Source organism: Alternaria viburni (assembly GCF_023758015.1).
Source record: "Alternaria viburni strain BMP 2772 chromosome Unknown scaffold_27, whole genome shotgun sequence".
Classification (NCBI taxonomy): Eukaryota; Fungi; Ascomycota; class Dothideomycetes; order Pleosporales; family Pleosporaceae; genus Alternaria; species Alternaria viburni.
Genome location: NW_026055796.1, coordinates 198,785 through 214,166, shown reverse-complemented (window position 1 = coordinate 214,166; position 15,382 = coordinate 198,785). Strand labels below are relative to the sequence as shown.

General features: G+C 52.4%; 6 protein-coding genes across 6 annotated transcripts; 4 read left to right on the top strand and 2 right to left on the bottom strand.

Annotated features, from left to right (window-relative positions):
- Positions 1 to 1,491: 1,491 nt before the first annotated feature.
- Positions 1,492 to 6,301, top strand: J4E79_009853 (uncharacterized protein; the record flags this gene model as incomplete). Its single annotated transcript, XM_049358694.1, has 6 exons — positions 1,492 to 2,861; positions 3,148 to 3,218; positions 3,268 to 4,680; positions 4,731 to 4,936; positions 4,987 to 5,794; positions 5,847 to 6,301. The coding sequence occupies 6 exons, from the start codon at positions 1,492 to 1,494 to the stop codon at positions 6,299 to 6,301; spliced, it is 4,323 nt and encodes a 1,440-aa protein (XP_049206797.1).
- Positions 6,302 to 6,931: 630 nt separating this feature from the next.
- Positions 6,932 to 7,590, top strand: J4E79_009852 (uncharacterized protein; the record flags this gene model as incomplete). Its single annotated transcript, XM_049358693.1, has 2 exons — positions 6,932 to 7,068; positions 7,305 to 7,590. 2 exons carry the CDS (start codon positions 6,932 to 6,934, stop codon positions 7,588 to 7,590), a joined length of 423 nt encoding a protein of 140 aa, XP_049206796.1.
- Positions 7,591 to 8,552: 962 nt separating this feature from the next.
- Positions 8,553 to 8,978, top strand: J4E79_009851 (uncharacterized protein; the record flags this gene model as incomplete). Its single annotated transcript, XM_049358692.1, has 1 exon — positions 8,553 to 8,978. One exon carries the CDS (start codon positions 8,553 to 8,555, stop codon positions 8,976 to 8,978), a length of 426 nt encoding a protein of 141 aa, XP_049206795.1.
- A 1,119-nt stretch (positions 8,979 to 10,097) lies between these two features.
- Positions 10,098 to 10,537, top strand: J4E79_009850 (uncharacterized protein; the record flags this gene model as incomplete). Its single annotated transcript, XM_049358691.1, has 2 exons — positions 10,098 to 10,440; positions 10,512 to 10,537. The coding sequence occupies 2 exons, from the start codon at positions 10,098 to 10,100 to the stop codon at positions 10,535 to 10,537; spliced, it is 369 nt and encodes a 122-aa protein (XP_049206794.1).
- Positions 10,538 to 11,203: 666 nt separating this feature from the next.
- J4E79_009849 (uncharacterized protein) lies at positions 11,204 to 12,125 on the bottom strand (the record flags this gene model as incomplete). The annotated part of the gene is made up of 2 exons (XM_049358690.1): positions 11,204 to 11,858; positions 11,908 to 12,125. The coding sequence occupies 2 exons, from the start codon at positions 12,123 to 12,125 to the stop codon at positions 11,204 to 11,206; spliced, it is 873 nt and encodes a 290-aa protein (XP_049206793.1).
- Positions 12,126 to 13,835: 1,710 nt separating this feature from the next.
- On the bottom strand, positions 13,836 to 15,286 carry J4E79_009848 (uncharacterized protein; the record flags this gene model as incomplete). The annotated part of the gene is made up of 4 exons (XM_049358689.1): positions 13,836 to 14,233; positions 14,307 to 14,777; positions 14,829 to 15,026; positions 15,136 to 15,286. 4 exons carry the CDS (start codon positions 15,284 to 15,286, stop codon positions 13,836 to 13,838), a joined length of 1,218 nt encoding a protein of 405 aa, XP_049206792.1.
- Between the last annotated feature and the right edge of the window lie 96 nt (positions 15,287 to 15,382).

Sequence of the window (15,382 nt, the reverse complement as noted above, 5' to 3'; positions counted from 1 at the left end):
TTATCCACAGGCGTGGATGGCACAGCGTGGTGTGGCTGGGATTGGCGACGCATGCGCCATTAATGCCCTGCCACGGTGGCTAAAATTCGAGGCAGTTGCAGCCGAGACGACTTGTGCCCCCATCGTGCCACGATATCTGCAAACACGAAGTGTCGCATGCTGCATGATGTCACTCGGAGATGCGATGACCTCAACCATGTTGCACCGCCGCGCATGTTTTCAAATTGTGGTTGCAAGCGCGGGTGGTGGCAGGCGATAGCGGCGAGGCTTCTCAATGCCAACGGAATGCTTTGAATGAGTACGAGGCAAGTCCAGTGACGAAAAAGATGGGCTGCATGCGCAGTTGCTTCAAACCTTGATGATACTGTTTGCGCAGCTGATGTGGCAGGTACGGTGATGGGTCGTATGGGCGCGGCCACAGTGCCTGGAGAGAATGACAGACGGTCACGTGACTATGACTCGAAAACATCAGGTCGGCCCGGGCCCGGACGCGGAACGGTGCGCGCACGTGGGAATGGCACAACAAGCTCACCCATGGTTCGGAGGTGCCGAGAATCAACCGAGAAGTTGTGCAGTGCGATTATCTCGTCTCTCCCGGCAGACGATGAGATGGGTAGCAGGTGGTGAAGAGGAGGGAAGGCTTGGCGATGTTCGCGTACCGTGAGCTGAATGGAGGTACTATCGTTAGAAAGGGGCGACCGACACAGATCAGCACACGGCGGAAAGAAGCATCTATTAGTGTATGCCTAGAAGAGAATTACAAGCTAGAAGAAACCAAGTCGACGATTCCAAAATCTTGGGCTTCTCGAAGTTTAGGTTCAAGGTTGCGACGATGCAGAGGGTCATGTGTTGAATGGGTGCGGGTCTGAGGCTCGAGTCTAGACCCGTCAGATGCATGACGTGGGGACCGGCACAGTCGCCAAAGCAGCGGTGCACTGACGGTCCACAGCATTCCAGCTGCTGCAGATGGCACAGATGGGCATGTCAGAATGCCATGCACGGCGTCATAGCTGTCCAGGGCGTGTCGAATGTGAAGCTAGGCACGAGAGGATGGTGAGCGCGATCTCGATGGCGATGGGCTGGCCAGGGTGTTGCAGGGAGGGCCAAGCACGCGCGCAAGCGAGATCTACAGCTCTGGACGCTCCCGAGGTCCTGTACGCTGGCTGCACCAGAGCGACGGCTGAAAACAAATGTGCAGAGCGACTGTCTCCATCACGATGATGCCCTGAGGACACGACACCCACCGCATCCCACCGTCATCGCTACCGTCGCCGCGCAGCTGCACACCGACCCGCCCAGCCTCGCCATCGCAGAAGCCGCCCTCGAACGTCCGTCGTTCCCTGGTGTCATCGACTCGGCCCCTACGCGGTGAGACTGCATGCTAGATCTCGAGACGACGCTCCACCACACCGACCTTTGACGTTGCAGCGTGACGTGCGGCCGCCATCAACGGCTTTCGCCCTGCCTGTCGCCTCGCATCCCAGCATTTCTATGAGGGAGCCGCGGTCCATCTTCACAGGTATTGACACGGCGACGCCTCACCATCACGACACCACGCCCGAGCAGCGCAGGCTGAAGTTTGCCCTGTATCACGAGCCTCCAATTACGTCACCCACAACCCCGGACCCGCCCAGCGCCCTCGACGAAACATCCAATTTGGCCATACTGCAGCCTCCATGGACGCCCAAGTCGCCGCTTGACCGTCGCCATTGCACTCCGCCGCCGGCTTCTGCGCACGGCGCTCGCCAGGTCATTGGCATAAAGCGCCCTGCTCCTCCCTCCACCGACGACGCCCTCGCGCCTACATCGCCACACCTACGAGCACCCGCCAGCGAGCCCCTGCACAAGCGCCGAAAAGCGCACCCACGCTCGCGACACTCGCTCGACCACTTCGGCTTCTCCAAGAGCGCCCAGTTCCGTCTCGACGGCCAGCCACCCTCGCCGCTGTTCTTCTCCTCGTCGCGCAGTATCCGACCGCAGCTGCCCGCACGCTTCTCCACCTCCGAGGCCTACAGGATGCTGAGCAAAACACGCGAGGACAGTGGCATCAAGACCGTCACACTCGCACGGGGCACCTTCAGCGGCCTCAGTCCCCCAGGCCCCTCGGGCGCTGCCAGCGGGCGCACGTCAGAGCGCTCAAGCCTGCCCCCCGCAGCATCGCCTGATTCGCGCGACAAGCATGATCCGTTGCGCGTACTGGGATCCATCGGCATAGTCGAGCTGCTCGAGCAGGATGAGCGGCCAACCTTCATCGTCGACACGGGCGACTTTGCAAACTACGTTCCCGAATCGTCCAGCTTGCAGATACTCTTCTCCAACAGTGCCCTCCGACTAGACTCCTCCACCTGGGAGCTGGTAGCTGGCAAGCCTGCGGGCGCTCCCTCCGACCATGACACGGCGCACGCAACACAACAATTTCGAGCATGGTTGTTGAGCACTGCAGTCCAGGGAGATGGTTCCGGGGCGAATCCTTCCCCGGTAGAACACGGTGGCATCGTATGGACTTGTTACACCTTGCGGAAACGATTGCGCGTCGTTTCTGGTACAGTGTCCGTCCCTGCCATAGTTTTGCCCGCTGTAGACGGCCCCAACGATTTCGCTATACCTTCAACCTCGTCCGCAGGCCTTGAGTCTGGAGCCAACGGGGATGCCTCCGTATCCTCAACCCATCAAGGCGAACCGCAAGATTATTTCGGGAGCACCATTCCTACGATCCCCCAGGGTGAACCGACGCCTCCCATCTCCGCGCCCCAGCCTGAACCAAACTACAAGAAGTTCGCCGACAGAGGCAATAGCATGATTCCTAGGCTATCTCAGATCGACCTATCCGCAGCGGAAGATTCCTCTTCCTTTGGGAACGAGTGCGTATTGCGAGCTCACACTGCAGGCGACGTTGACCCGTTTCATAGAGAAACTAACACCCACCGAAATGAGCACCACGACATGGGTTTCTTCGACTGGACCAGACTAGCCATATCGTCCTCTCTTCCTCGACACATCCAATTTGCCCGCTCAATCGATTGGGCATCTACACCCTTGGGTCCCATCGAATACTGGTCCAACGACCTTCGCGCAATGTGTAATCTCATCATGTGAGTTGACTACTATGGCGCGGAACACTTGAACTCCGATTCTAATGGTGATCAGGGCGAGTCCCCATCCTGCAGCCATGTACTGGGGAGAAGAGCTTGTGGCTATCTACAACGAAGCCTATATTGGTAAGTACCCGCGTACTGACATTCAGACATCAATTAACATCTCGATCAGGGCTTGCAGGGCAGAAGCATCCTGCGCTCATGGGCCAGAGCTACAGAGTAGCTTGGGCAGAAATCTGGGATGAGGTCAAGGGAGTATTCGCAAACGCCCGTCTCACAGGGCAAGCAACTATGAAGGACGACGACTGCTTGTTTATGAAACGCAGCGGCTTCCTTGAGGAAACGTACTTCTCGTGGTCCATCATCCCAATGGTCGGCGAAGACGGCACGGTCATGGGTCTTTACAACCCAGCTTTCGAAAAGACACGGCGGAAGATTGCGGAAAGGCGAATGCTCACTCTCCGCGAAGTCGGCGAACGGACTGCCACCGCTCGGGAAGTGAAGGGTTTCTGGGATCAAGTGCTAATAGCACTCACCGAGAACGAGTTCGATACCCCGGTAGTAATGCTCTACAGCGTAAACGATGAGAATGATAGTGACTCGTCTTCCTTGCAATCTAGCAGCTTGCTTGGCTCGAAACAGTGTTTTCTCGAGGGCTCGCTTGGTGTGCCAGCCGGCCATCAAGCTGCCCCTGACCACATTGATTTGAAAGAAGGGCAAGAAGGATTCGGGCCGGTTTTCCGAGAAGTAATGAAGACCGACAAGCCCGTGGTTGTTAGCATCGGATCAGCCGACCTGCCACATTCCATGATGGACGGACTCGAATGGCGAGGTTTTGGAGATCCCTGCCGCGACGTGGTCATCTGCCCGATCCATCCTACGACTGGTGAAAACATACTTGGCTTCTTAGTCATGGGCATAAATCCGCGAAGGCCTTACGATGACGATTACAACCTCTTCATCCAGCTATTGAGTCGCCAACTCGCGACCTCTCTCGCTTCCGTCGTTTTGTTCGAGGAAGAAATCCGAAGGGGGCAGAGGGCAGCCCGGCTCGCAGCGGAAGACCGTTACAACCTCTCTACACAGCTCGCTGCACGTACACAAGAAGCCAGGGAAAGCGAGACGAGATTTACGCGGATGGCTGAATTGTCTCCTGCGGGTCTCTTCATTGCTGACCACGTCGGGCGCATAACCTACTGCAACGATACGTGGTATGAGATTGCGCGAGTGCCAAGAGAGCCGGAGATGACCGACAGATGGATTGACTATGTCAAAGACGAGGATCAAGACCTCATTCTTGCGCACTGGAAGGAACTAGTAAACAACACCACTCCTATCAACATAGAGTTCCGATTCAAAGCGCCTTGGGAGGACCGCAACCGGAACAAGAGCGAAACGTGGGTCTTGTTCCAGGCGTACCCCGAGAAAGATGAGGATGGGCAGCTCAAGAGTGTTTTCGGAAGCATCACGAATATCTCTCCACAGAAGTGGGCCGAGGGTTTCCAAAAGCGGAAAATGGAGGAAGCTGTTGAGCTCAAACGACAGCAGGAGAACTTTATCGACATTACGTCGCATGAGATGAGAAGTATGATACTGCCGTGTACGAAAATTCTTCTCATACTGACTACGATTTAGATCCACTCTCTGCCATCCTGCAATGTGCCGACGAGATCAGCACCATCCTGGGCGATTTCAGAGCGTCAGGCTCCAATGTCATCGACGAGACTGTTTTGGCCGATTCTATAGATGCGGCGCAGACGATTGCTTTGTGTGCGCAGCATCAGAAGCGCATTGTCGACGATGTCTTGACTTTGTCAAAGCTCGACAGCGCAATGCTAATGGTACGAATACGATTTGACATTCGCGACATCTTTGCTAACAAGTGCGTCAGGTAACACCGGTCGATGCTCAACCTCTACAAGTGGTACAGCGCGCCCTGAAAATGTTCGAAGGAGAAGTTCAAACGGCTGGCATCCAGATGGAGTTTGTCCTTACCGACTCGTTCACCAAATTGGGTGTCGACTGGGTGAAGATTGACCCGTCTCGGGTGCTCCAAGTTCTCATCAATCTCACCACCAACGCGATCAAGTTCACTACCACCGAGGAGACCCGGACCATCAAAGTCGTATTATCAGCATCGAGAGAGCGACCGTCAGCCAGCGATCATCCCACCGTTAGCTACTTCCCCATGCGAGCAAAGAGGACCGATCAAACTTGCGGTCCGGACTGGGGCGATGGTGAAGAGATCTATCTGGAGTTTGCAGTGCGAGACACAGGCCGAGGTCTTACGCCGGAAGAAAAGAAGCTCCTCTTCCAACGATTTTCCCAAGCAAGCCCTCGAACGCATGTCCAATACGGCGGCTCAGGCCTTGGTCTGTTCATCTCACGCGAACTGACTGAACTCCAGGGTGGCGAGATTGGCGTTTCTTCTGAAGCAGGCAAAGGCAGTACCTTTGCTTTTTACGTCAAGTGTCGGAGAAGCAGCGAGCCACAGGAAGCTCTCGAAGTCCTTCCAACGCCTTCAATGTCTAGGAAAGTTTCGAATGCGAAGGACAAGGGCAAGAGGGAATTGCCTGTGCCGTCCAAGATTGCGACTAAGATAAAAGACTTTGCGACCATACCTGTCAAAGATGGCGTTGCGTCAAAGCCGACGCCAAAGAAGAGAGAACTCAAAGTTTTGATCGTAGAGGATAACCTTGGTATGTCGTTTGACGTTTCCCCTGCCGTCATACTCGTACTAACACGATATAGTAAACCAAAAAGTACTTCAGCGGCAGCTCCATAATCATGGCATCCAAACGACCGTCGCGAACCACGGCGGCGAAGCACTTGAAGCGCTCAAAGCGTCCACCTTCTGGGCCTCGCCCCAGCAGTCCCCTCTAGAAGACATATCGGTGGTGCTCATGGACAAAGAAATGCCAGTCATGGACGGTCTACAATGCACCTCTCAAATCCGCTCTCTCGAACAGCAAGGCAAACTCAAGCGACACGTCCCCATCATCGCCGTCACGGCCAACGCACGCAGCGAACAAATCGCAACGTTGCTCGCAGCCGGCATGGACGACGTCGTCAGCAAGCCGTTTAGAATCGGCGAGCTAATCCCCAAAATCGAAGAGCTGGCAAGCAAATTCGGAAACAAGAAGATACCAGACGAAGCTACGCTCGCTGTGCCCGTCGGGCCGAGCGTGAAACCATATGGCGTATGAAAGAGATGGCATTACGATTTCAGCAGTTTGGAGTCATGAAATGGGCGGTCGGTCTCCAACGTTGCGGTTTATGGCGGTGTTGGGCATGTATACCACGATGGCGTTAGGGAGTCGGAATTTGCATGGAAGCGGTATTACTAGCATGTGCTTTGGCATCGGCGTGTCTGTTGTTTTTGTTTACTGTTACCGTTTTTGGGTCCATTGGTAAATATGTATATGGAATATACCCCAGGGGAGGTTAGGCGTTTGGGTCAATGGATGGTATATACGCATATGCACTAGGATAGTTTGTGCAATGGATAATGAAGACTAGATGTTGGAATGAGTGAGTGATGGATCTATTACCTTGACGCCGTCCGAGCGCGCGGATGATTCGAGGTGGACTAATCACAAGTCAGTGCAGCCTCACGCCCCTTCCATATCGATGAACTGCGCTGTCTTGGCACAAGCTGCTTGCTCTCACCTCATCGGGAGTGCCCGTGCTCTTACTCACCCACAAGCTTTTGCAACCCATCGCCTGAGCTCTACACATCCTCTCACAGCTCCTCACTCCGCTCCTCACTATTTCCGTGTGCACTCCGAGGCCAGAGCTCCTACTCTTGGGCGCGACTCCTCCCGCCAAACAACGTCATGTCAACACCAAGCAGCGCAAAAAGGCGCCAGCCCGAGCGTGGCGCCAAGTCGCAAGCTGCGAGGAAACACATGAGCACCAAGAAGCCAAAGAACGGAATGCTCGGTGCTACTCCCAACAGCTACTATCTTACGATGTAAGTGCAAGTTCACGATGTTTAGGTCTAGCTGATAGTGCCATAAGAGCTCAGCGGAATGCAAACGAGTCAGGATTGCTGCGCCTGCCCCCAGAGATACGGAACAAAATCTGGTCCGAAGTTATATACGCTGACACTATATGGCTTTGGAGTTTGCCAACCGACCTAATCCCCAAATTGGATATACTTCGAGTTTGCAGACAAATACATGCTGAAGCTTGTTTGCTACCCTATAGCCTCAACTCTTTCATGTTCGACGATGTCGGGTTAATTGAACTTTGGCTCAAAGAACAGCTACCCGGTCAGATAGCTGCAGTGCAGCGATTTACGATCTTCTGCGACGAGCTGGATGCTCCCATCTGCTCCCTTCCAAATTTGAAGTCTCTTGAAGTCTGGTGCCCGAGCGACGATGAGTGCGGCGGCCAGTGCTGGGCTGATCCTGCACTGCGCAAAGCTATCGAAGACAAGCTGATGGGCATATGGGGTAATTCCGATCTCAAAATCACAATGATACCGGTGTGATTGGAATAAATGGTTCTGGAGGTACTTCGTACCACAAAGCATTTGTTATGTCACTTGCTGATTACCTCCAGTACATGACCGAGGGGCGATACCACTTATCGTATTCTCGTTTTCACAGAGAGCGTATGCATGTGCTTGGGCGAGGAAAAGCGAACAGACTTCAGCGAGATGGCTGCAATTGTTTGATAGCAAGACACGACATTGAAATCAGATTCAATGCTGAAGGTTTGGTGTATTTTGTGCGATCTTCCGCGTTTCGATATCACGCTTCAAGCACACGTCATGGAACACACGGCAGGTTTCTCAGTTTGACCATACTTCTTTATCGAGATCAACTATTGGTGCGAGTGTGGTGTGAGCTTCAGAGATCCTGCGCAGCCCATTAGCGTTAGGTCATTGTAGTACCGTGGAACGGAGGCGTGGGCGCTGATGTATGGGTTCGCTAAATACACGGAACTGCTACTGACCCGAAGTCTTTTCATTCCCCATATGAATCTTCTCATTTTAACTTCTCATACATCAACGCTCTCAGCGACATCGACGTTCTTCAAAGTTTCGCGGTGGCAGTTGGGAGGCCCCTGACGGTGCTAGTCGTCAAGCCCGTCAGAACTGTACGAAGCGGAAACACGAAAACAGTCAGGCCCAAACCCGAGACCCGCGCTGCCAACGCAATGATTCGCAATAAGGGACACGGCTATTTGCCATCGGTACATCGCCTCCAGGACGATATGGTAAATGTGACACCATTCGGCAAATACGAAGCCATGTAAGTAGAGCCGACAACGGGTTCAGCACAATACAGCCCTCTTAGTACAGAACCGAATACTAAACAATTCAGCACCGAGAGAAACATGCGGTTCTCACCCTTGCTACTTCTACCTCGAGAGTTGCGGGATTATATCTGGGAATATGTCCTCGGAAGCTACCTCATCTTCAACACTCAACCCGAAAGGCCGCTCGCAATGGCCCATGACTCAGACCAATACATCAAACACCCTCTAACTATCCTGTGCGTCTGTCGTTCGACATATGCGGAAGCGCGCTTCATTCCCTTCGCCATCAACAACTTCTGGTACAGGCCTACACACTCGCCGATGCCCAGCGATGTAAACGAGTGGTGGCGTAAGTTGATGCCTGCACAGTTCAACGCCATTCGTATCGTTTCAATGCATCTCGGAAGAGACATTACCGATACTGATATCCTGCAAGTGGAGGCTTTGGCGCCTTTGGTGGGATTGAGGAGGATTGTATTCAATGTCTATGCGGGCTACACGGGGAGTTGGAGAGACATCACTGATGAGAGGTTTCAGCTGATGAAGGATAAACTGGTTAAGAGGCTTGAGAAAGTGCTGTGCGCAGAGGGAGTGACGATCGTCTTCAAGGCATGATAAGATAGGTGGATGTAGTCGCCGCGGTAGAGTGCGTTCACCAGGAATGATGAGGCTAAGACGTCATGTGGGCAATAAACCATTCCTTGCCTCTTTTCTTATCGCCTCATAGATAAGTAGTGTTCAAACACACCCTGCATGTCCCCGGTGCTCTCCCCGCAAAGATCCCCTCCTCCAGGATCAATTTCGACGGGTTCAACAGTTTCTCCATCCCCGCACTTATCAAGATCGCTAGACTCTGACAGCTACGAAGTGGGACGCGCCAGGGCGGCTTCCAATGCATCCGGGGCCAAAGGGTCTGCTGTCCTCGTATTCATGCGGTCTAGTCAGCTAGCAGTGATGTTGCGGTCTACTTGCTACGATGCCGATAGCCGAGCCCGCAGTCTAGTACACGATAGCCAAGACCGTTTGAGCAATCTTTGGCGAACATGCGGGCTTCTGCGACGCGGTTGCATTTTGTCAGTTGCATGTGATGTCGAATACGTAGCTCGGTGCCTCTTCCGTTCAACTTACACCTGCCTCTTTGGCACTTGAAATGATGCACGTTGCCGTACCCAGGTAGGTGGGTACGATCGGATGACCCCGTACCTGTTCTATGGCACAACTCTTGGAAATCATCACTGCAATCGGCCAAGCTTTGCGTAGTAGAAGGCGCGGGCCGCATATGGCAGCGGCTACGGAAGGCAGTCCGGATTGCTGCCCACCAATAGGATGGTCAAGCGCACTTTAGCTTGGTGTGGCTGAACTCAATATCTCGCTGTACGAGAATGATTACTTTGAGCTTGATGTACACCTTCTGTGGCGGGCTAGTTCTGGAGATGTCTGCATATGGGCTGCGAGGATGGCGCGGTGATTTCTCGTGCCTTCGCCTGATTGAGCAAGTTTGAGGTTTGTAGGTTTCGCAATGTATACCTTTTGGGAAAATAGGGCGTGCTATGCAGTCGATCTCGCATTCCAGTAGGTCAGTGGAGTATGGGGTGGTGTATCTATATGAGAAGTCGTGAACGCGGTCGAAGTATAAGTAGGCTTCAATCCACACTATACCTTCTCATCATCAAATAAGCAACCTTTATCCAAGAACCTTCACTTCCTCTCCTCGATTTCCAAACAACCACAAAGATGCACTTCAACTCCATCATCGCCGTCGGCGTCATGCTCTCAGGAGCTGTCGTCTCTGCCGCCGAATGCGGAGGCTACGGACTTTGCGGCGCCGTCCCCGCCTCGAGTCGCAACCAGCTCTACGCTGCTCGTCAACACGTCTGCGGTGACGGACTGTACAAGAACGATGGCTATTACCATGCTCCTGGTGGAGGCAGACTCTCATGGCCTGGAGGCTTTGATCAGCAGAGGTGCTGGGACGCGTTCGAAAACATTCTGAACCAGTGCCGTCCCGAGGGCGCAGGCCTTGGTAACCACTCCGGGTCGTACAACTGGTATGGCAAGTTGTACACGGTGAGAGGATGTGAGTCAAATATCTATCTTGGTTTGTGTCATGTTAGGGAGCTCATTGCTAATATGTTTCCTGTGATGTAGGCAGCAACAGTCCTTACAAGGAATAAAGGGCGACATACTCCCTCATACCTCGGTACGCATCTGCTCGAATTGGGATGAACCAATGGATAAATTATCGTCCGGGGCTGGGAATGTATGCGATGATTATGTACGCAAGAGCAATTTTTCATGGAGGATTTTGACGGCAATGAAACCTTACTATCCGACAAATTGCAATGCACGTGTGATCAATGTGACTCAGGCTGTAATGTGTGATCTTTCCAATCAGTGTGAAGATGTAAGATCTGGCTTAGAAGTTGAGTGGTACGAGCTGACAGTTAGTTGGTACCTGTACATAAGCGTCGTCGATATACGTATCGGTCTATAATCAGGCAATATTAACTGATAGCCAAGATGTAACACCTCACGTCTTTCAAAAAATACCAATGGATTACCGAGACATGCTTTGCAACTTGCTTCATAAGCAATACTACGGCTCACGACGTACTAGATGTGGCGTTAGTACTTTAGGATATCCGACTTCACTTAGTGTGTAATAGCCGGAAGGTTAACTTTGACGTACACTTCAAGCTCGTATAGCATAACCTTTGAACTATAGTCAAAAGCGACTACGTAGTCTTCATAGTGTACAGGTAATGTGCCACTTTGTATGATCAAGGAAAATTGACAGAATACCCTCATTTCCTAATCCACCATATTCTAGGGACAAAGGATCAAGCCGATCTTTGAATCATCAACGTTGGAGATTCTGGTCCCCGAATTCGGCGCCCAAGGCTTGTCGGCCAGAGGACAAAGTCAACCTCCCGATAGCGGTGCTCATAGACAATCTTCACGCCTGCAGATACCACTTCCTTCAGATAACCCTTCAGAAACGTCTTCACGCCTTCGAACCGACGCTCAGCCTCTGGATGCTCCATGTTCAAGTAGATAGTGACCTCTTGCAGATCGGGGAAGACTTTCAAGCCGTCCAGCCTTCCCGCATCGAAGTTCCCGGTTACTGGGTCAAATTTCCCCACTATAATCGTAATAGCGAAGGAGACATAGCGGATGCATTGCAATTGCTGACCCCAAAAAAAGTGTTTGCAAATATCCAGCGAGTTTTTGGTGAAGTACCAGTACTCGTTCGTGGTGAAGGGAAGTAGCGCTGTTTCACTATAGATTTGACGGCAGATTCCCTGGGGACTAAGGAATGGTCGATACTCAAAAGTTGCATTCGCGTGACTGCCGTTCTTGATGTAAATGACAGGCGCGAAGCTGGGTCCAGATCTCATATAGATTTGTAGACCACTGTTGACGTAGGAGAAGATCTTGTTACGCACTTCGGCAGGAAGACGGAGTAGGGGTGAGGTAACGCTGTTTCGGTGGGTACTTGAAGACGTCAGTAAGTAGCGAGACTCCCCAATGCAATGGAACTTACGTGGCTATAACATCGGATGTACGTGGTGTAGTATCCAGCATACCGTTGTCGTAGAGACGTAGCTTGCCTCGGTAGATGGCTTCTGCTATCTTGATTTGGTCGACTTCAGGCATGCGCTCCAGCTTCGGTTCCATCATGAGCTTCGTATATATCTTCCGGAATCTTCGGATCTCGCCTTGCTTGGATAGCCGAAATGTGGTTGGGCAGATGCTCGCCATGGTTGATGTATTTACACGAGAGGTGTGACGCTTTGTAGAGCTTTGATAGATATGCGCCATTGCCGTAAGAGACGGGCTAGGGTGTTATTATAAAGTAGTTGGGAGTAACAAGCAGAAGTAGTGTTGGAGGGTTCTTCTCTATCTCGTGGTGACGGCCAATACGCTAGTACTGTACCCAGGTGAGAGATTGTCTCTGCCTAGTCAGTGAGCGAGCGGGTCTGTATGAGGCTAGCGCAATGGACCCTGGATCTCTCTTTGTCACCTTGTACCCTCTATCTTTCTTGTCATTTCCTATCGATCGGTCGACGCGCTCCGAAAAAGATGGCGAGGCCAAAACCAAGGATGTTCGACAACATGACTCAGGCCCCGAAGCCGACGAGAGAGATTTGGCCAGACAGGGCGATCTCAACGTTCAAAGCAAACGAGATGTGAGTACCCGTTGCACCTTGAGTGGCCACAGGGGCACCATGGTTCGCGAAGACACATCCAAGATACCATCAACCACAGTTCTACTTCGTGGAAAAAGGATAGCCTGCATACTTAGATATTGAGGTCAGAACGGGCTGGAATAGACGCAGTAGTAGTAGTAGTAGTTGCACCTCGTGCAAGGAAAATACTGAGCACTCTGGAGCCTACATCAGCACTAAATCTTCCAATTGGCTTGTTCTAGTCTAAAGAGCTAACAAAATCAGATCTAGACGCAATTCTACCGAGTCGCCTCTCCTACGACTTCCGGCTGAGCTGCGCAATCAAATATATGGGTGCGTAGATTCTGGCGCGTGTGTCTACGGGTTCTACAATAGTCGTACTGACATATTTCCCCCTTGACAGATACGCTGTGGGCGGTCAGACTTACGATATCTCGTCTCGCGGTTATGCAGTCGGCAGCGTCCCCCGTCTACATCTCGTCTGTCGTCAGATCTACAACGAGGCCTCCACGCTGCCGTTTTCTCTTAACGTCTTCTCTTCCAGGACTCCGTTTAGCCTATCACATTTCATACTTCCGCTGTCGTCTTCTAAGCGCGATGCTATCCGGGCGATCCAGTTCGTTCTAACAGGCAAAACGGGGGCTTCGTACGAGCTTTGGACGAATGACCCCGCAAGCGCAGGCCATGCGAGCATACTGGAAGGACTGCAAACGGTGCTCATCGTATGGATTTGCCGAAAACGATCCCTCAGTGCAGAAGAAGAGGAAATTCGAGAACTACAGAGAGTAGTGGGATTCTGGAGAGCAGGTATTACTGTGCGCAACAGCGAGTAGTATCACTGTTATTGTCAGGAGTTGGAGAACCTGTGTGGTCTTCTCTCCGAATGTCAAATGTTGAGGTTGGCAAACGATGGCTGAAGTGCATGTCGCACATGTACTATCAAATTCCGACGACCGAACAATTCCTAAGGTCATGTATACTTCTACCTTCAGATCTCTTTTTGGTGGACTGCAACACGCATCGTTTCCAGCCCCGATGACGGTCGCGCAAGCACACACTCACGATGTAACATGAATCCGCAGCTGACTCAAAATGACGACGAAGAGTCAGCGCATCGAAACCGCCTTGCCTGGTCGAGATACCTCGGTCAGATTATATTCACATGCGCGTATATGTGAAACGTGGAACACTCGTCACATGTGCTAGTGAGGTATATAGCATGAATATTAAATCTTTGTAAAGTCGTAACCAACCAATAAAGAAGAAACGTGTAAAAACCACCTCAACTCCGCCGCGCCCGCCACCACTTGACGAAGTCGCGTCTCAGCGTCGTCTTGAGATGCTCGTTGAAGCCATACGTGATGGCGTTTGCGAACCCAATGTACTGCGTTGAGCATTGCAGAATACTCAACGCATAGCTGGGATGGCCCGCAGCTTCCACCAAGCGGTTGAGAATACCAGGTAACCAGAGGATGATGTACAGTATAGGGTATGCGTTGAGGAGCAACATCCTCTTGATTTCTCGCTCGACCTTCTTTGTGCTGGTGGCGCCCTGCTGATTACTTCCCGATTCGTGGGGTGCGCCCGACTCGTAAGCCCCGGACATTGGCGCGGGATGGTTGCTGATCATGCCGATGCTGCGCTTCTTATCTGAAGGCGCAGTCATTTCTGAGGGGAAGGCTGGTAACCATTAGTATTGGCACGTTGTAGATAGCCGAGATGCTCGTGCGCATCTGCATGGGGAAGGACATACCTGATGCGGACTGGAAGTAAGGGCTTTTGGGTGACATGGGAGGGGACAGTGTGGTGGCGCTTTTGCGGCTGTTTGTCTCTAGGTCGCTGGCTGTGAAAATGATGTCCTCTTTTCCGAGGTTGGTGTCGCTCATGCCATCGGAGTGTTTTACTTCATAGGCGTACTCCACGTTGATCTCATGCAGCTCCGTCTGCGATTCGCTCCTCAGCTCGTGGGCGTCGTCTCGGCGGAATTCGCGGCGCTTGGCAGCACTGGCTTGATTGTATGACCCTCCTTGGCTCATGGAGTGCAGTTGCGAAAAGTGCCGACGCATGTAGATCCAGATGTAGATGTAGATTCCAATGGTTCCGAAGATGATGCTGAACCTCCAGCCATGGCCCAGGGCATAGCGCAGGTCAGTTCGCGTGCCCGATATCCAGCACCAGTTTCCGCTGACGGGGCTCAACTCGTTCAATCCTGCGGCTGTACTCGCTGTTCATTCATGTCAGCCTTGCGTTGATGGATGTGCATCTATGAGCTTACCTGTGATGGTAGGAATGACCCAGACGGAGCCGCAAATAAGTATCTTGCTCATGAGCGAGGCATTGGGCATGTACGTTTTACGGGTAATCGTAGTAAGCGTTATTATGGCGATGGCCAGGATAGAGAAGTCAGCGGCCTGAACAGACCATTGACCTACCCAGCCATTGAGGTTACATGCCGCACCCGGTGCGATGGAACCTTCATTGGCAATTGCATAGATCCCAGATATTGAGTTGTTCAGCGAATTGATAAATTCTGGTATGCGTGGTCAGTCTAGAGATCTCATCTGGTCCTCAAGAGCTCTTACCAGCCAAAGCAAGGTTCAATACAAGTGCGTGACGGAAAGACCGTTGCGAATCAGCGTACACAACGTACGATATGAGAACGCACCCTGTGGCAATGAAAGACAGCAGACTGCCCACAAGCGTCGGGATAGCAATGGTGAGATTGAAAGGCATGCTGAGCGGTTGCTGGGATGCAAGGCTGACCAGCGGGACGGCGCGATTATATGTCTGGGTTTCACGATGAGGCCGGCGAACGTACTTGGCTTGAGG